Genomic DNA, 17,879 nt, shown 5'->3' with positions numbered 1-17,879 from the left:
TGGGAGGCTGGGAGGGAAGGAAGGGGAGGAGAGACGTTATTTAGGAGATAGAGTAGGTGTTGAGGTGGGAGAGGGAGCAGCTGCCTGCAAGAAGAAGAGGAAAAGGTATCAAGTTTCTGGGCTCCTGCCCTCCCCCCAGCGTCCACAGCTCCCCCAGGCTACAGGATGGGGCTAAGCAAAGTGCCAGGCTCTACGCCCCAGGCCCAAAAATCCTTTGGATGCTCAGGCTGGGGCTCTGCCACCCTGGAGTTCCTCCCCCTTCTTGTCCCTTCCCCACCAGCCCACCCCAGGCCTGCAGGGAAGCCGAGTAGACAGGATGGCGGAGAGGCTCGTGGAACAGGACTAGGTGGGTACAGCAGGGTGCCTGCCTCTTACTACTGTCCCAGCTTACAGTGAAGCACAAAGGGCAGACCCAAGACTCAGGCCCCAGAGCCTGGCTGCTGAGCCCTGGGCTGCCCCTGGAAAGGGGAGGCACCACTCAGACTTGGGGCCAAAACCCTAGTTTATTTCAGCATCAGCAACATCTCAGCCATCACAAAAATAAACTCTACCAAGGGCGACAGAAGTCTCTACAGCAAGGCTAAGGGCTCAGCCGCCAAACGGCGAGCCTCAGGGGTGCATGGTGGGCGCTGCCCGGACAATAAGTTAGGAAGCAGCAGGGCTGGAGGTGGTGGCAGATGCAGGCCAGGGCTTCACTTCTGGGCGGGCACGAGGTCATCGATGGCCTGGCCCTGCTCCAGCCGCTGCTCCATCTCAATGAGCAGCTTCACGCCATCCACCACCATCTGCACCAGCTCCACCTCCGAGAAGCCCAAGCGGTCTGCGTTGGAGACGTCAAAGATCCCGCCCACGGCAGCCGTGTCCACACCGCCTGGGGAAACAGCCAGGTCAGCAGGGCTGGTGAGGAGGGGGCTGCCCCAGCAGAGAGGGGTGCCTGGAGGCCCCCCACCCCACTCACCTGTGCCTCGCTTCTGAAGCCGCAGCCGCTTGAGCACCTCCGGGAACTTCTCGTGCTTGCCCAGGTGGGGCAACTTGATGTGCACCCCTGCCCGCAGCCCTGTGCCCAGGTTAGACGGGCAGGTGAGGATGTAGCCCAGGTGAGGGTTCCACATGAATTCGTAGTTCTTAGACTTGAAGAGCGTTTCAATCTGGAGGTGGAGGTGTGAGAGGGGAGGCTTGGCTGAGACATCCCCCAGGGGACAAGCTGAGACCCGGGAGCCCCCCAGCAGGACCCTGAGGCAACTGAGACCTGGACTCCCCAGGAGGTTAATGGGGCACCTACATCTCTGCCTGAACCGGGGGGCCTGGCCCTGCCCCCTCCCTGGCACCCAACCCCCACTGTGCCAGCCCAGGTTGCGGGGGCCAGGCCTGACCTGGGTGAGGCCATTGCAGAAGCGGGTGAACACCTCCTTCATGTTGCCCCCCTTCTGCATGGAGATGACCCGCAGGTGGTCCTCCTCGTTGATCCACACCAGGAAGGTCTTATTGTCATTGTGCCTGGGGGAGGGGCACAGTCAAGCCTCCTCCCTGGACTGTGGTCTCAGGGCACATCCAGAAAAAAAACTCTAGGGGGTCCCCAGACCGGGGGCACTTCCCAGGTCCCTGGGGTGCTCATCCCAGCTGTACCCAGGAGCGGGGGCCGCTGCCCGGACTCCAGCCCCGTCAACAGCCTGGGGGCACGGAGGGAGGCCAGGACAGCTCAGAGAGGGGACGGAAAAAGAGGCCTGAGCCGCTTCCGCAGCTTGCCCATCAGGTACTGCGCGGTCCCCACCAAGGGGACAAGGGACAGAGGAAGCCAGCACAGCCCCCCACAGGGGGATGCGCCGTAGCTGGGCGCGGAAGCCCCACGATACACGCACAGTGTGAACAGGCGCTTGTAAGCCCTCCTCCCCCACCGCCCACTCGAGGAAGCGTCTGCGTCACCCAGCACCTGACTGACTCCCCGCGGGGAAGCGGGTGGGAAAGAAGAGAAAACAAGTAGCTCCAGCTCCCCAGAGGGGGGTGGAGGAGAAAAGCCAACACGACTGGTCCCCCACCTCCTAGATCCTGAGAGGCTGAGGCCTCTACTAGCCGGGGTCCTTCACTTACCTGCGCGGTCAAGGTCACCTGCGAGGAGGCCTGGGTGGCACCAAACCCATCCCAGGAGCCCGGCCCCTCCCTCTTCCTCCTCGGCCTCGCCAGGGAGAGGACGAAGGCGGGGAGTGGAGACCCGCGGGAGGGGGGTTGGGGAGCACGCACCAGATGCCGCGGGCATCCGGCCAGTCGCGGGCCATGCCCGAGGCCAGCAGCAGGGGCGACACGGGCTTATCGAAAAGGAAGTGGTCGTCGATGAGCTGCTGCTGTTCCGCCTCGGTCATGCTTCTGAGCGCGTAGTACCTCCCCGCCAGGTCACCGTCCAGGCTCGACAGGGCTGCGGAGGGGCGCGCTCAGGAGGACGAGCGGGTGGGCTCCTGTCCCGCACCGCCACCACCCCTAGCGACACGGGTCCGCCCCACCTCCCCGTGCCCGCTCGGCTTGGCTGGAGTCCAGTCCTCTCGGTCCGGGCGGCGGGCCGAGCCGGTGACCCGGCCCAAGCCGACCCTCGCCGGGCCCCGGGACGCTGTAGGCGCGGGGCTGGGCCTCGGTCCCTCCGGGAAACCGGAGCCAGAGCGCAGATAAGAGTGCGGCGGCGGCGGCGGCTCGGATGACTAGTAAACAAGCCGGCAGGGGCCGGGACCGGGACCGGGAGTGTGGCCCGGCCGGCCCGACCCTTACCTTCGATGGCGAGCTTCTCGATGGCGCGGCGCTCCCCGCGGCTGCAGTGCGGGGGGAGGCAGAAGCCGCGGATGCTGCGGCCCGTGCGCACCCGCGAGCTCAGCACGTAGTTGGGGTCCAGGTCGTCGCCGCCCTGGGGGCCAAGCAGAGGTGAGCTCCGGGAGACCCCTCCCCAGGCCGCCCCGCCGCCCCGGGCCGCCCGGCACCTGCAGGTTGTCGGGGTTGAGGTCGGTCTTGTGCTCGTCTGTGGGCTTATAGCCGCCGTGGCGATCCTCAATGATGGGGTCAAAGAGCTCCTTGAACACGTCGTACGACTCCTCGTCGCCAGCCACGCAGCCCACGGTCATGATATAGGGGTGGCCTGTGGGGGGGCCACGGAATGAGGACAGTGACGTCACTGCCAGGCCTCAGCGAGCCGCTGAGGACCCTGCGGCTGTGCGCGGGAAGAGGGCGCCCGGACTTTGGCCCGAGGGGGACTGGCATTGGGGGGGGGCGCCTCTGGGCCCTAGCCGGGGGGGTGTCCCGCGGATACGGTGCTGGCACCCTGACCCCGGGACTGGTGTGCGCGTACCTGGGTTGTCCACGCCGGTCTGGATGACGTCGTCCAGCGTGAAGCCGCTCGGCGTGCTCTTAGCGCGCAGCTCGGCGTACAGCTCGGGGGTCAGTACCTTGGCCATGTGATTGTTGTGGCCGCTGAGGTCGGGGTACTCGTCCTCGGCCGGGAAGCGCAGCTTCAGCGTGTTGTGGCTGTTGGAGAAGGGCATGGCGGCGGCGGGCTGCGGGGAGACGCGGGGGTCAGCGGGCACCCGAGGCTCCGGGCCTCCTGGGGACCTGCTAACCACCCAGGGCCCCGGGCACCGGTCGCCCGGGACGCGGCCAAGGTCAGCGGGGTCGGCACTGCGCGCAGGGGGCTGCCACATCGCCCAGGACCCCCGGCCTAGCTGGCGCGCCCGCTCCAGGCGGCGGGCCCCGGCGTGCCGGGAGCGCGCGACGCCGCGGCCCCCGAGCCCCCTCCGTGCGCAGCGCCCCTGCCCCGGTGCCCCGCGACCCACCCCCACACCCCCGCCCTCGGGCCCACTCACTGAGCAGCCGGGCGGGGGCGGGGGCTCTTGGTTGGTCGGAAGCTCAGGGCGCGGCGCAGGCGAACAGCGGCCGCTCCGCGCTCCCGCGGCTCTTAAGGGGCGCGACGCGGGCCTCCCATTGGCCGCTATTTATAGCCCATTCATTCCATTGGACCACGCTACGGGGTGGTGCCGTCGCTTTGTCCGCCGCCCGCAGCCCCCCGGAGCCCCCCCCACCCCAGGCAGCCCACCCCGACTATCCCCTCGCTGGGACCCCGCGCAGCCCGCCTACCCCACCCCACGCCCGCCCAGGATCCCGAAGCCGGAACCTCAGGCCCTTGGACATTCTGGATTCCCCCACCCCCCGCCTGCCTCCGAGCGGGAAACCGAGGCAGGAGGGCCACGAGGCACTTGAGGACGCTCGGGCTTGTCTGCACCATGGCTCCTGCCCTCCCTCGTCTTGCCAGTCCCCGCGGTGGTCGCGGCGAGGGGCCAGGCGAGGGCGTCCAGGGCTTCCACAGCAGGTACTGCCAAACCCCCGCCGCCCCCCCTTCTCCCGCCCCGTCCGAGCTGGCCCCGAGCCGCCGACCTTCTCCAAGGTGCCCGCAGGCATCTCCCGGGCGCTCTTGGTGCAGAGCGAAGGCGCTCCGGAGGCGCAGCCTGGCTGCGGCCCAGCCCGGCGGCACCCTTTGTGCCTTGACCTTGGGCAAGTCCCCGGGCTTTGGGGCGTCTGAGCCAGAGACCCCCGGGCCCAGCCCCTCCTGGTTGATGCGGAAATACTCTGGCTCTGCTGCGGAGTGCACAGTCTCAGAGTCCCCAGACCCCAGGCCTGTGCCCTCTCTGCAGGGGACAGGTTCATCTCCCTACCCCACCCCCAAAGGCAGTCCTCAGAGACTTGGCAAAGACTGGAGGAAATGCTAACAAACAATAAGCACATGTGAGATTTAAAAAAAAAAAAAAGACACTAAAAATCAGAATCACGCAAGTTAAAATAACGACTATGCCTTCCACTAGCCCCAACACACCCAGACTGGCAAAAAAAGAAAAAATTGATACCAGCCAGTGTTGGCTATGGGTTGGAATGTGGGGAGACAAGCATTCACATGCTGCCTGCAACTGTGAATTGCTACATCGTTTTAGGAAAGTAATTTGGCAGTATCTATTAAAATTTAAAATGTTCATACTCCATGACCCAGCAATCACACTTCTAGGAATCCAGCCTATAGACAGTCTCATTTCTCTTTGCAGATAGACCAAGAGATGTGTAGTAGGAGAAACAAACACAAACAAACCCGGATATAACTCGATGCCTATCACTTGGGGACTGGCCGGGGGTAGGGAAGGCATCTCCCCAGTGTGGAATATTATACAGCTATTAAAAAGCGTGAATTGGAGCTTGTGTGGTTGATGTCCATCATACGTTGCTTTGTGAATGAAGCAAGGAAGGGGGAAGACCCTTATCTATGTGTATATTTAACAAAATCCCTCCAGGACTGCACAGTGTGCTCTGTGGGCAGCAAGGTGAACACTGCTGCTGCTGCAGGAAGACTGGCTGTGAGCAAGCAGCTACGTGAACAAAATATCATCCAGAGATGCGAGGAGATGGGTCGTGCGGAGGCTGGGGCAGAGCGGGCATTCCAGCGTATTTTGTGCCTCTGAGGAATGGGCACTGGAGCAAAGGGCGAGCAAGTCCCTTTGCCTCTGCCTCTGTGCTCTGTCCCCCGTGGTTACTGCGGAGAGACTTCTGCCTCTTCTCTTGCTCACCTTGGCATGTTTTGACCTGCTCGCAGTCAGCATTTTTTAGACCCATGAAACAAGCCAAGGTAAAAAAGGCAAATGAGTCTGGACTGGCCAGACAGCAGGTGTCCCTTAAGCCTGAAATTCCTGTGTTCTGTGCCCCCTGCAACCCCTTCCCCTAATTTTAGAAATATCTGCAGCTGCCTTTCCCAACTCTCCACCCCAAAGGCCTGATGGGCTCAAGTTTCTGTTTCTAGAAACAGAGCTGCCGGTCCTAGAGGCCTATTTGGCTTTCAGACCCCAGCAGGTGGAGGGGTGGCACTCAGGGCTTCCTCTTTGTCTGTAGCCTCTGCAGCTTCCCAGAAGGCCCCCCTCCCCCATGCTCAGGCCACCAAGGGCCTGACCAACATGGGAGGATGAGGGCAGGAAAGGACCCCTGCCCCCCTTTCTCTCCACAAGCAAGGTCCACACTGGAGAGGTGAAGTCCAGAGGCTTGGGGTCTTGCGCAGGGCCGGGCCCTAGCGATGCTGCTGCCTGGGGCTCCAGCAATCCTCAGCCTTCGGAGATGAGTGTTTTGTCCTAGTTTTGCAGATGAGCAAAGGGAAGGTCGGAAGGTGCATGATGGGGTACCGGGTCGGAGGTCGGCAGTCCCTCAGCGGTCCTGGAGTGACTGGCCCTGTGCTAACCTGAACTGGGGCCCACCCTGGGGACTCACGGCTGGCCAAGCCTGGGCTGGACTCAGTCTGATAGCGCACATGGTCAGCAGCTGTGATGGGGGAAGGGGGGAGGGGGCCTTTGAGGCCTTTAGACCCAAAAGTCAGGGTGAGGCCCCCCCACCAGGCAGGGGCTGCTTGGGAGCCTGGGTGGTCCCAAGCAGGGGAGCAGGAAGGGGGCCAGGAGGGTACCGGTCTCCACCTCAGCAGGAAGAACACTGCCCCCAGCTACACTTGCCCTCGTCTGTGGACCCTCCACTCTCCCTAGGGCCCACAGGAGCCGGTTTGGCCGCGTCCGGGCAAGAAGCTGGGTGACATCACCGGGCCCATTTATGGTCCAGGTTCCTTGGAAATCACACCCGGTTATACATTAACCACCTGGCCCTGGAGGGGGTGGGGAGCCTCAAAGGAGTCCCCGGCCTTTCATCCACAGAACATGACCCTGCTCAGCGGGGCAGGCACAGAGCTGGGCAGGTGGAGGTGAGCCACGTAGGAGGGCAGGGCCAGGATCCAAGCAGGGGACACGAGGCCATCCTCAGAGTCTGTGCTCAGAGTGCAGCCAGGGTGGGCATTGCTTCCTCCTGGTCCCCTGTCCCTGAGCTCCACAAAACCCAAAAGGGAAGTTAGTTAGGGTCAGAAAAGGAGCAGGGGCTGCCTTGTGGTCACAGAGCATGGTGGGGCAGGAGACTGAGCTGGTCAGGGAAGAGGAGACCTTGGGTCACCTGATCCCTGCCTGAGATGAGAGCAGAGAAGCCTCCCCCAGTGGGCATCCTCAGGGTCTCCCTTTCCTCCAGGGCCTACTTCCTGCCAGTTCCCAGCTTTCTTCAAATCTGCCACTAGTTCTCTGAAGCCAAGTTTACTGGCTTTAAATCCCAATCCCGCTTTGGCCACGTTGGCTGTGTGATCTTATGCAAGTTACTTGACCTCCCTGAGCCTCAGTTTCCCCATCTGTAAAGTGGTGGTCCCTCTCTCACAGGATTGTGGGGAAGACTCAATGTGATGACACTTAGCTGGGCTCATACAGTATCAGTTCTTTTTAGGGGGGGGCCCAATATATAAACTCTGCCCTGGGCAAAGTACCCACCTGACCTGGCTAATCAGTTGGTGCTTGAGGACTCAGGCTGATGGGGCAGGCTCAGATGGACAGCCCTGGGAAGGCTGCTTGGAGGAGGGGGCAATGGAGGAGCTGGCCAGCCAGTCACAGAGAGGCGAGTGGGAAGTTGGGAGTCCTAATTTAGGCTCTTAGTAGGCACTCAGCCGCTGAGTAGCTGCAAGCCTGGGGAAAAGGAACCCCCACGAGAAGTGGAAAGTTGAGATCTCCCAGGAGAGCAATTAAGGGGTGATTCAGGCTGGTGCAAAGTCACCTGGAACAAAGGTTGGCGAGCCGTGGATGGAGCTGGGTTGTCTCAGTGTCGAGAGCAAGAGGCAAGGGGACAGTGATGAAGCCACACAGGCAGCTGGTGGCCAGAGCACTGGCCCCACAGGGACAAGAACTCACAGAGAATGGGAGGCCACCAAGGCCCCTCACCTTCTCCCTCTGGGGCTCCAAGGCCCAGGCCCAGTCAGGGCAGGGGCACGGAGGGGCTGAGGCTAGGCACCTGGGTCTCCATCATGGGCTCTGTGGTCCTGACACCCTCGCCAGTCCTGGCCCCAGAGGAGGGAGAATTCAGAGTGCCTCACAGATTGGCAGGGCTCTGGGAAGGGACTGGCTCTGCAGGGCCTGGCTACTCCCATTTGCCCAGGATGGAGCAGCCTGGGCCTGGGAAGTGTGGCCTAGGGTCATTGCTAGCTGGCCCTGGGTTAGGGCTCAGGCCTCAGGGTGGCTGGGTGGGCTGGGGTCTCTATCCCTCTCCAGTACCCGAGGCTAACAGGATAAGCCCTGGCCCACAGGGACCTGTGTGCTGGAGGAAAGCAGTCCATGTCCCCTGTCCCCCTCCCCCGCACACACTCTCCAGAGGAACCGGCTCTGAATCAGCTCTGCTGAGACAGAGCAGGGCTGCTGCTTCCCTTTTCTGCCCGCGTCCTCCAGCTGCCCCTCCCCCTGTCCCCTGCTCAGGCCACTGGCCCTGTCCTCACTGACCGGCCCCAAAGGGAGCACAGTTCAACCACTGCTCATTGCACCCTGGGTTCCAGGAGGGGACAGAGGACCCCCTCCCTCCTTGAAGCAGCTCCTGCACTCCGGAGAATGTGCCCCTGAAGAGGAGGCAGGCCAAGAAGAGGCAAGGCCTGGGCCTAAGGCCACTTCTGCAGACCCTTCCAGGCCACCATCTCCTGCTCCTCTGGCTGACCCTAGCCAAAGCCTTCTGGGTCGACCCTCTCATCAGCGATTCCATTTTCTGGAATTTATCCTGGGGCCCGTCAGAGGTGTTCCCAGAGCGGTTTGCAGTGACAAAATGTCCATGGCAAAGTGTCCTCGGAGGGGACTGCGCAGCTCGCCTGGGCCGCCCTTCCGGGGACTCCGGGGCTGTCAAAAGGCTGCGGAACGGGGCCCTGCCCTGTTCCCAGCCTTTATCAATAGCGCCCGTAGGAGAAGTCTGGAAGGACTGCAGCAGCTCGGCGGCGGGACAGTGGGACTTTCAGTTTGTCTTTTGCACGAGTAGAAATAAAGGCAGAGAGTCCGAGCACGAGGCGCGCTCCGGTGGCCGGGAGGGACGGCCCGTGAGTCCCGGGAGCCCGCGCGCGCGGGGCGGTACGCCATGACGTCATCGGCGGGCGCCGCGCACCAGGCCAGAGCCGGAAGTGCTGTGGCGGCGGCGCGGGCCCACGTGCAGACCCTCCGGGAGTCGGAGGCCGACGAGCGTCGCCGGTGAGACTCCGCAGGGCCAGGGTGGCAGTGCGCGGGTGGGGGTCGCCCTGCACTTCCCTGCAGCCTCCCATGGCCGCCCCCAGCCCTGTGCCAGCCTGGCCTAAGCCGCCCCCTGCCTCTACACAGGCCTGGCCAGTGTTGCTGTTTACTGCCCCCTGCACGTCCCCAAGCTCTGCTTGGGAGCTCTTACATCTGCATCCCCCTGCCACTTGTCTACCCAGGAGCCCGCCATAGGGGAAACTGGGGAGGGGGGGGGGGTTCTGCCTGGCCTGGAGGTGACCTCACGGGCCATTTGCAGCTCTTCCCTAGGTAGTCGCTCTCTCATCCTACAGCTGGAGAATGGAAGCCAAGCTCCTTGAGAAGGGTGATGAGAGAGAGAGAGAGGGTCAGGCTCTTACTTTGTGGGAATCCTTGGGCCCCTCCTCTGCCAGTGTAGGGCCTCAGTTTCTCCATCTGTGATTTGGGCTGATGGCTTTTTTCTTAAGACCACACCAAGAAGGGCTTCAAATGTCAGGCCAGGGTGCAGCCCTATTGGGCTGTCCTAATGGGCAGTGCCAGGGACTGAGCCAGCTACTGCAACCCCATTGCTCAGGATCTGGGCCTCACAGCCTTCTCTCTGGACCCCAGGTGCATATCCTGCCTCCTGGCCCCCTTACATGTTCATGCTGACACACCTCCCAGGTCCCTGGCACCTGCCAGACAGCAACACCATGAGCTTCGTGGCGTACGAGGAGCTGATCAAAGAGGGTGACACAGCCATCCTGTCACTGGGCCATGGTGCGATGGTGGCAGTGCGTGTGCAGCGTGGGGCCCAGACCCAGACCCGGCACGGCGTCCTTCGGCATTCAGTAGACCTCATTGGCCGCCCCTTCGGCTCCAAGGTGACCTGCGGCCGAGGTGGCTGGGTGTATGTGCTGCACCCCACACCTGAGCTCTGGACACTGAACCTGCCACACCGCACCCAGATCCTCTACTCCACCGACATTGCCCTGCTCACCATGATGCTGGAGCTTCGGCCTGGCTCTGTGGTCTGTGAATCGGGTGAGTTCTTCAGGTTACCTCAGTTCATGAAGGTGGAGGTCAGACCCACTGTCCAGACAGCCTCCAGCCTGCCCTTCCTGAACACAGGCATTATTACTCAACTTCTGTTTTAACAGGGTCTTTCTGGGGGGGCTGACTGCAGGGAGTGAGGGCAGAAGCAAGGAAGCCGGTTAGGAGGCTGGTGCTGTACTCTGCGTGTGAGTTGATGGGACTGGACCAAGGCTAGCCCGCTGGAGGAGCTGGTGCCCCGGGGGGATCCTACTTGTCTAGGTGGGGTGGGGGGTGTGAGCGCTGCTCGGCGCTGACCAAGGTGCTGACAGAAGGGCAGAGGGTGCCTGGCCTGGCAGTCCCTGACTGCTGCGAATGGGAGCCCCAGGCCCAGGGCTGAGAGTGCCCCTTCCTGGAGGGAGGCCAGGGCTGCTTCAGGGTGCTCACTGTGGGTGAGGAGCCGGCCCCGTGCTCATCCCAGGCCAGCACCATTGTCACTGAGCCCAGAGCCTGGAGTGCAGATGGAAGTGCCTGAAGGCAGCTGTTCCCAGCCTCTGCACACGTGTGCGCGCGCGTGCGCGTGTACACACACACGCAGGTGTTGGGGATTGAAGCATGCAACCTAGCCAAGAACAGCCCAGGCCCAGGTGTGCCTAGATTTCCAGCATGTTTTTCGTGGGCCGGGCATCTGGGTTCCAGAGTCACGAAGAGTTCCCAGTAGCACTGCTGCCAACTTTTGGAGGCTTCAAGCCATCTCCATCCCTCTCTTTGTCCACATGGAGGGCCTCAGTTTCTCCATGTGGACAATCGGATGGTTCTTTTTGCCCAGCCAAGCACTTTGAACTGGGGAGAGTCAGATGCAGAACCTGGGCAGTGAGTGGGTCAGAGAGTGGGTGGGGCCTGGGCAGAGGCTGCGCAGCACCAGGGCAGCTGGGGGGGTGGACAGGGTTCAGGGCCAGCTCATCCTCTGCTTCCCCCCGTGCATCCACAGCCAGGGCCTCGCTCCACTCGGCTGAAAAGTGCTGTCAGCGAGCATGCTTCTGGGCTCCTCTGATGTGCCAGCTTCCCTTCTAGGAACTGTGGGTACAGCCGTGACAAGGCAGACCAAGTTTCTGCTTCTCACAGGGGACAGACAGGAAGCCCACTGTGACGGTTTCGGTGCTGTTGATTGCTGGGGGGCTTGGGAGACAGGGCTGCGTGTTTGAGGGTGACTCAGAGAGGGGTCCCTCCAGCTAGGGGTGTCAGGGAAGACCTCTCTGAGGCGGGAGCAGTGAGTTGAATGTGGTTGACTATGATGGGAAGGCGGTACCAAGAGCCAAAGGGGAGGGTCACCCCAAGGGAGAGCCTTGCAGAGACCCTGCGCGAGGGGCCATCAAGGAGACCAGCGTGGCAGGAGCAGGGATGAGGTCAGGGAGGAAGTGGGCGCTGCTCGGGCGTCACGAGGAGTCCGACTCAGCCGTGTGTGGGAAGGGCAGAGGCCTGGTCTGACCGAGGGGGGAGAGGATCCGCGGCTGTGTTGAGGCGGACTGAAGGCGGGGGTCAGGGGCTGTTACGGGGAGCCGGCAGGCAGGTGGGGAGAAGGAGCGGCTCCTGGAGAGATGGAGAAGGAGGTGCAGGAGTTACCTGTGGGGGAGGGGAGAGCTCCTCCGTGGCGTCTGGCTGGGCAGTCTTGTCACCAACTGGTTCGGGAGGCTTGGCAGGGAGTGGATTTGGGTTGGATCGGCTCCAGCTCTGCACCTGTAAATGCTGGGCGCTGTTTGCGGTCGCGGGGGAGGTGATCGGTGTGCAGTGGACGCCCGGGCGTCTTCGTGAGGCCTGGCGCCTGGAGCGGCGAGGTGGGGGAAGGTCACGGGGGGGTGACAGGAGGACGCAGGCCCGGCCGGGCGCTGCAGGGCAGGAAGGCCGGTAGAGGGGCGGCCCGTGAGGCTGGGGGAAAACTGAGAGACGATGACGTGGGGGGCACGTTGGTCACCGTGTCTCTGGTCGCGCAGGGTGAGGGCAGAGCTGCACCCCGTGTGGCGGGAGCGGATCGGAGTGGGGGGCAGGAAGATGGACTGACTTGAGTCCCTCGGGGAGCTTGGGCCCAGCCACCACGTGGGACGGTTCCAATCCTCTTGATCTGCTCCACACAGAGCCTGCAGGGCCGCGGGCCGGTCCCGGCCCCTCTCGGGACCCATCTTCGGGGCTCCAGGTCTGTGCAGCAGAGTCTCTCCAGAGCTGGGGGTGGGCAGGGCTGCCACCCTCCCCGCTGGACCCACGGCAGACATAGATGATCAGTCAGCTCCCTCCACTGCCCCCGCCACACATGCAGCCTTCGTGTCCCAGGACCGCTCAGGGAGCTCCAGACTGGTGCCCGCTGGTAACCCGGGGTCGGCTGACCTCATGGGCCCTTGGTGGGTCCCTCAGGGTGAGGGTGGGGTCGTTTCCCGTCTGACACCCGTCCGGTCCCGCTAGGCACCGGCAGCGGCTCCGTGTCCCACGCCATCATCCGCACCATCGCACCCACGGGCCACCTGCACACGGTGGAGTTCCACCAGCAGCGGGCGGAGAAGGCTCGGGAGGAGTTCCAGGAGCACCGCGTGGGCCGATGGGTGACCGTGCGCAACCAGGACGTGTGCCGCAGCGGCTTCGGCGTGAGCCGCGTGGCGGACGCTGTCTTCCTGGACATCCCCTCGCCTTGGGAGGCCGTGGGCCATGCCTGGGACGCCCTGAAGGTCGAAGGTGAGCCGGGGGGTCTGGGAGGGGTGTGGCCAGGCCGGGGCCCCTTTCGGCCTGAGCGGGGGGTAGGTCAGGGCAGCGGGGGAGTCGTGGGGAGGTCGCCCAGGGAGAGGGTGAGGGTGAGAGGGGTCAGGGCTGGGGAGAGTGGGGCTCCACCTGGGCCCCTGCCCCTTGGCCTGGCCCCGCTCCCACCCCAAGGTGGGAGGTGTCTCGGGTCCCTGGGGAATGTGGCAGCCCTGCCTGAGTGAGAGGCGGGGCCTGCACCCCTGGGCATGCCAGAGGTCAGAGGGCAGCCCCTCACCCCAGCCGGTGCCTGCAGAGTCTCCCTTCCCCACCCGCCACAGGCAGGCTAATGTGCCCCTTTTAGGGAAGATGCTGGGTGCAGAGGCGGGAAGGTCGGCTCCGAGCCAGGGAGGTGCTGGCGAGGCCCTGGGTTTTTCCCTTTTCTGGAGAAGTTGCTGGCTCGAGCAGCCGGGCCCGTCCTCCTGCCCGCTGAGCGGTGCAGCACGGGGGGGCGGGAGAGGCAAGCCGGGGCGCCCCAGGGAAGGCCTGCCCCTTGGAAAGACAGACGCCGAGGCCCAGCTCCGGCAGCAAGGCGGCCATAGGGTCCCAGTGGGGCCCCTGCCCGCTGGCTCAAGCTCAGCCCTGGACTCCCGAGGTGGCCTGGGGCTGGGGAGAGGGGCAGCGCCGGCTTCCCCACACCTCCGCCCCCTCCGGCTTTGCCCCCTGGACACCTGCAGGTCCTCGCCGCTCCAGGGACACCAGCGGGCCCAGGCCTCGGTCCCCGAGGGAGCCATGCTGTGTGCTGTCCCGTCCCCCCTGCCCCGCTAAGCCCTGTTCTCTGGATCTGCTTGATCTGGCCCAGAGGCTCCCGACTTCCTCGTGGGTCTGGCGCTTCTCCAGCTTGGCCCGGCGAGGTGCGGCCCCGGGCTCTCTGGGCCTCTGGCTGACCAGCAGGCTCAGGCCCCGTCTAATGGGGCCTGTTTCCTCGGCTGTGTGCACAGGGGTTGGGGCCCCTCTCGGGGGTGACCCTGTGCCCTCTGGGTTCACGTCAACCGCACACTGCCTCCAAGCCCAGGCCTCCCAGTGGACCACCTGGGGGTCTGTGTCCCAGGTGTGGCTGAGGTGACCAGGCCTCAGGGACCTCTGGGGGCTGGCCTGGGCCACGTCCGTTCCCCTAGCCAGCCTGCAGGATGCGTGGGCGAGCCCCGGTGGGAGGCGGCAGGAAGGGGTTGCAGCTCCTGCCCCCTCTCCCTCACCCTTGGTCCGTGGGGCTCCGCTCAGAGTAGGCGCCTCGTGTTCCCAGGAGCGGGCCACAGCCTCTAATTTTCTGTGACAGCCGCAGCCCCCGCCCCCGGGGCTGCTCTGTATGGTTAAAGCTGTTCAGGCCCAGCACTCTGGCAGCTGCCATGCCAAGGTTCTGCCCGGCGCTCAGCTGCCTGGTGGGAATCAGGGGTGGCGGTGCCCTCTGGAAGCCCAGGGGGATCAGGGTGGTGGGCTGGGTCCGTGCCGGCACGTGAGAGGGCTTGGTTCAGGGGGGCCCTGCCCCGTGGCTGCAGAAGAGCTTCTGCCCCCGGGCCCCGGCCCGGCTCCTCTACTCTGGGGCCGCAGCTCTTAGTGGCCAGAGGGCTTGGTGGGGGCTTCATGGCCTCGGACCGCAGGACAGGGGTCGGGGCACCCACCCTCCTCAGCTCACACAGTGGGGTCTCGCAGCGCCCACTCCCGAAGGGATTGGGGGTGCATTGCCTCTGCCCTGCAGTCCCAGCCTGCAGACCCCCGGGCCAGAGGAGGCGGGCAGGCGGGCGGGCGGGCTCTGGGGGCGGCCCCCTGCCCTCTGACCCCGCGTCCTCCTCCCGTGCAGGCGGGCGCTTCTGCTCGTTCTCCCCGTGCATCGAGCAGGTGCAGCGCACGTGCCAGGCACTGGCGGCCTGTGGCTTCTCGGAGCTGAGCACCCTGGAGGTGTTGCCCCAGGTCTACAACGTGCGCACCATCAGCCTGCCCGCGCCTGACCTGGGGGCCAGTCCGGGCCCCGACGCCGGCCCCTTCCGCAGCGGCATGCCCATGAAGGAGACCGTGGGCCACACCGGCTACCTGACCTTCGCCACCAAGACCCCGGGCTAGCGAGCCGCCCGCCAGGAGCTCCAGGGAGCTGGGAGCACCGCGGGGCCGGACGGGGAGGCGAAGCTCGGCCAGAGGCTGCCTTATATGGTCGGCGGATGCCTGCCGGGGCCTGTGTTTAGAAACCTACGGACGCAGGGTGGGGCGGGGCTGGGGGCCTCCCGGGTGGCTGAGTGGGGCTGCCACGGTGGAGCAGTGTCCGGCCCCTGGGGAGGGAGGCCTCCCGCCCACGTCACCGCTGTGGTCAGCGTCCCCGTCCTGCGGCTCTTTGTTGCCACTCAGCGTCTCCACTGCCGTAGGCTCTTCTGGATGTTGAGGCCCAAGAGTGCAGGTGGCGGGGCGCAGGTCTGACCCTTCCCAGGTGGCCCCAAACGAGGAGGGAGGAAACAGGGGGAGCAAAGACCCGGAGGAGGAGGGCCAGGGACCCCCACGGTCCAGCTGCCCGGCATCTGAGGCGACCCCGCTGTGTGGCCTCAGGCCTGACCCCACCCCTCTGGGCAGTGCACAGGCCGTGTGGGCATGTCCCTAGATTCCCGCTGGCGCAGGGCCGGGGCAGCCCCGCTGCTTCGCTTCTGCCTCCGGGAAGTACCTCTGCGGCCCTGGCCCAGCCAGAGCCCTCACGTGTCGATGCGTGCGAACACACAGCGTCACGTAGGGAAGAGCTGGGCAGGGCGAGAACACGCGTCCGGTGGCTGGCCAGTCGGGTCGGGCCCACTCGGTGCCCCTGCCGCTCACAGGAGCCGCAGGGATGTGGGGATGGGGGCGTGCACCCAGGACGGAGTGGGGGGCGCCAGCCCTGCCCTGGCCTGCTCTCCAGCTCTGGTGCACGGCTGGCGTCCCTCCCGCCCTGCTGCTTGAAGGCTCTGGGTGCCTGCCCTTGGCCTCAGCCAGCCGTCAGGAGCCTCGGTGACCCCAGGTCGGCACAAGAGCCCCAGGGTCCCGGGCTGGCCTGAGGCTGGTCCCCGACCACCCCTGGCAGAGAAATAAAACACTGTTGCCCCTGCTCTGCTGACTGGTCCCCCTGGTGCCCCACGAGGCCAGACCTCCACTCCCCACACCAGCATCCATGCTGGACCTCCCTGCACGTGGCCCCCCCGGCCCCTGCTCCTTCCTCTCCCAGGGCAGATACCACAGGGGCTCTGGACTCCAGGACAATGGCCTGGGACATGGTGGACAAAGGGGCAAGTGTGTGGCCACCCCCACCCAGCTGCAGAAAGGGCCACTTGTTCCTGGGAAGGGTGGGGGCGGGGGAGGGAGAGAGTCCCTGGCTCTGTGTGTGTGTGTGTGTGTGTGTGTGTGTGTGTGTGTGTGTGTGTGTGTCCGTCCGTCCATGTCCGGCTGGGCCTTCCGTCCATAGCCCGGCCTGGGCACCTGGGTTGCCTCTCTTGTTGCCTGAAGGGCCCAGAACTCAAGAAGGACCTCCCAGGCCTGCTGTCCTGGCCCCAGGCCACCACCCAGGCTTTGGGGGTCCTTGGAGGGATGCCAAGTGAGGTGGGCCTGCAAGAGGACCAGTCTCTTGGTGGCAGCATCACAGGGCCAGGGGCGCCTTGTGTCTCCTTGTAAGACCTGTGTCCCCTCAGAGACCCTAGGGTCCCTGGAAGCCCTTGCCCTACTCCAGGGATCATGTCCCCCCTTCAAGGACCCGTCCTGACCTCTGACCAAATGCCTAGTCTGGGGACACAGGAGGGACCTGGGCTTTCCTTGGCCTTCAGGAAAGGCCTGTGAGGTGTCTGATGTAGGGCATAGGCCTCCTCTGCAGGCCTGGCTCTGCCTGTTCTCCAGGCGGGGCTTCGGCTGGCAGGCTAGACTGTGGCCCTGGGTGAGTCACTGGAGCCTGCACTTGGGTCCGTGTGAGCTGGAAGGGAAAGCCCAGGATGGATGAAGGCGCAGGGCCACCAGGTAGGGGTCAGGCGACCTGGATCCCTGTCCACGCTTGCAGTTGCACTTGGCACAGAGCTGCTCTCAAGTATGGGGCCCTCCAGCCCCTTGACTGTCTGCCAGGCCCTGCACACGAGCCCCCAGGGCCCCACTGGGCCTCTGTCCCATGCCAGGGGCCTCAGCCTGGAGCCCCACCTGGCCCCAAGCCAGCAGTGAACTCCTGCGCATCCTTCAAAACCCCTCAAGTGTCTCTCAGTGCTTCCCACCCTCCCCCACCCAACCGAGGCAAGAGCGTCTTGCTCAAGCACGTCTTCTGCTCCCACACATCCCATGCTGGTGATCACCCCTGTAGGGCTGCCCCTAGCCCGGGAGCCCCTTCAGGCAGACAAGCAGAAGCCAAGCGGCCCCACAAATTCTGCAGATGGGGAGCTTGATGCCCGGAGAGTCAGGGCCAGGGCCCGTGGTGAGTGACTGATCAGCAGGTCACTTGGTCACCTCCTCGAGGCAGGAGCCTAGGGCTGGTCACAGGACAAGGATTCACCCGGAAAGTCCCCGTCCAGCCCCAGACGAGCACCTCTGGCCTTCAGTTTTTCCTCGGAAATTCCTGCGCCTGCCCAGCCCTGGTCTGAGTGGCTGAGACGTGACACATCAGCTTCCTCCGCTGCAGCCCCCGCTCCCAGGCCTGAGCCCGGGAAACAGATGGCCACTCAGACTCACTCACCTGCCCTGAGGGCCCCGGGCCAGGATCCCACCTTCGGGCCAGGTTCAGGGCCTGCCTCTGGAGCTGTCTCCAGCCACCTCCACAGCTCCAGCCACCTCCCCCTGGAAGCCCCCCGGGCTTTGCCCCCACAGCCCCAGCGTGAGCTGCTCCTGTCCTCCCTGTGCTTCACCGTCACCTGCCTTGGAGGGGCTTGTGCCCTGCGCCCAACCTGGGGCAGTGTGGGTTGGGGGCTCGGGGCGGTTGTTGGATGGGTGTTGGTTCAAGGGATGCCAGGCCCCTGGAGGCTGTACCCTGTCTAGCAGAGGGTGACAAGGAAGGTCATCTTCCGCATGAGGACAAGTCAG

At 64.6% G+C, this 17,879-nt stretch overlaps 2 protein-coding genes and 1 long non-coding RNA gene across 4 annotated transcripts; 2 read left to right on the top strand and 1 right to left on the bottom strand.

The window, feature by feature from the left end:
- Positions 1-484: 484 nt before the first annotated feature.
- CKB (creatine kinase B) lies at positions 485-3,946 on the bottom strand. Its single transcript, XM_082386347.1, has 8 exons — positions 3,837-3,946; positions 3,326-3,530; positions 2,961-3,115; positions 2,755-2,887; positions 2,239-2,410; positions 1,374-1,497; positions 959-1,148; positions 485-871 (listed from the first exon to the last, which is right to left on the bottom strand). The coding sequence occupies exons 2-8, from the start codon at positions 3,516-3,518 to the stop codon at positions 693-695; spliced, it is 1,146 nt and encodes a 381-aa protein (XP_082242473.1). The 5' UTR covers positions 3,519-3,530; positions 3,837-3,946; the 3' UTR covers positions 485-692.
- A 116-nt stretch (positions 3,947-4,062) lies between these two features.
- LOC309626066 lies at positions 4,063-5,209 on the top strand. The gene is made up of 2 exons (XR_014242946.1): positions 4,063-4,339; positions 5,064-5,209. It is a non-coding gene; the product is annotated as an uncharacterized lncRNA (long non-coding RNA).
- A 3,666-nt stretch (positions 5,210-8,875) lies between these two features.
- On the top strand, positions 8,876-15,940 carry TRMT61A (tRNA methyltransferase 61A). 2 transcript variants are annotated; one of them, XM_082386348.1, is made up of 4 exons: positions 8,876-9,071; positions 9,699-10,112; positions 12,555-12,821; positions 14,680-15,940. In XM_082386348.1, exons 2-4 carry the CDS (start codon positions 9,728-9,730, stop codon positions 14,937-14,939), a joined length of 912 nt encoding a protein of 303 aa, XP_082242474.1. In that variant the 5' UTR covers positions 8,876-9,071; positions 9,699-9,727; the 3' UTR covers positions 14,940-15,940. The 2 variants fall into 2 exon arrangements, with proteins under 2 accessions (XP_082242474.1, XP_082242475.1); XM_082386349.1 differs by having other exon boundaries at positions 8,879-9,071; positions 9,753-10,112.
- The last annotated feature ends 1,939 nt before the right edge of the window (positions 15,941-17,879 follow it).

The sequence above is a fragment of the Balaenoptera borealis genome (assembly GCF_965194805.1).
Source record: "Balaenoptera borealis genome assembly, chromosome: 3".
NCBI lineage: Eukaryota > Metazoa > Chordata > Mammalia > Artiodactyla > Balaenopteridae > Balaenoptera > Balaenoptera borealis.
The sequence above is the reverse complement of the archived record's forward strand: the minus strand, read 5'-3'. Positions and strand labels throughout refer to the sequence as shown.

Coding starts and splice junctions, on each gene's coding strand:
- TRMT61A (XM_082386348.1), top strand. CDS start 9,728: ATGTTCATGCTGACACACCTCCCAGGTCCCTGGCACCTGCCAGACAGC. Junction 10,113..12,554: donor CTCTGTGGTCTGTGAATCGG/GTGAGTTCTTCA, acceptor CGGTCCCGCTAG/GCACCGGCAGCGGCTCCGTG. Junction 12,822..14,679: donor GGACGCCCTGAAGGTCGAAG/GTGAGCCGGGGG, acceptor CCTCCCGTGCAG/GCGGGCGCTTCTGCTCGTTC.
- CKB (XM_082386347.1), bottom strand. CDS start 3,518: ATGCCCTTCTCCAACAGCCACAACACGCTGAAGCTGCGCTTCCCGGCC. Junction 3,116..3,325: donor GACCGGCGTGGACAACCCAG/GTACGCGCACAC, acceptor GCCCCCCCACAG/GCCACCCCTATATCATGACC. Junction 2,888..2,960: donor TCAACCCCGACAACCTGCAG/GTGCCGGGCGGC, acceptor CTTGGCCCCCAG/GGCGGCGACGACCTGGACCC.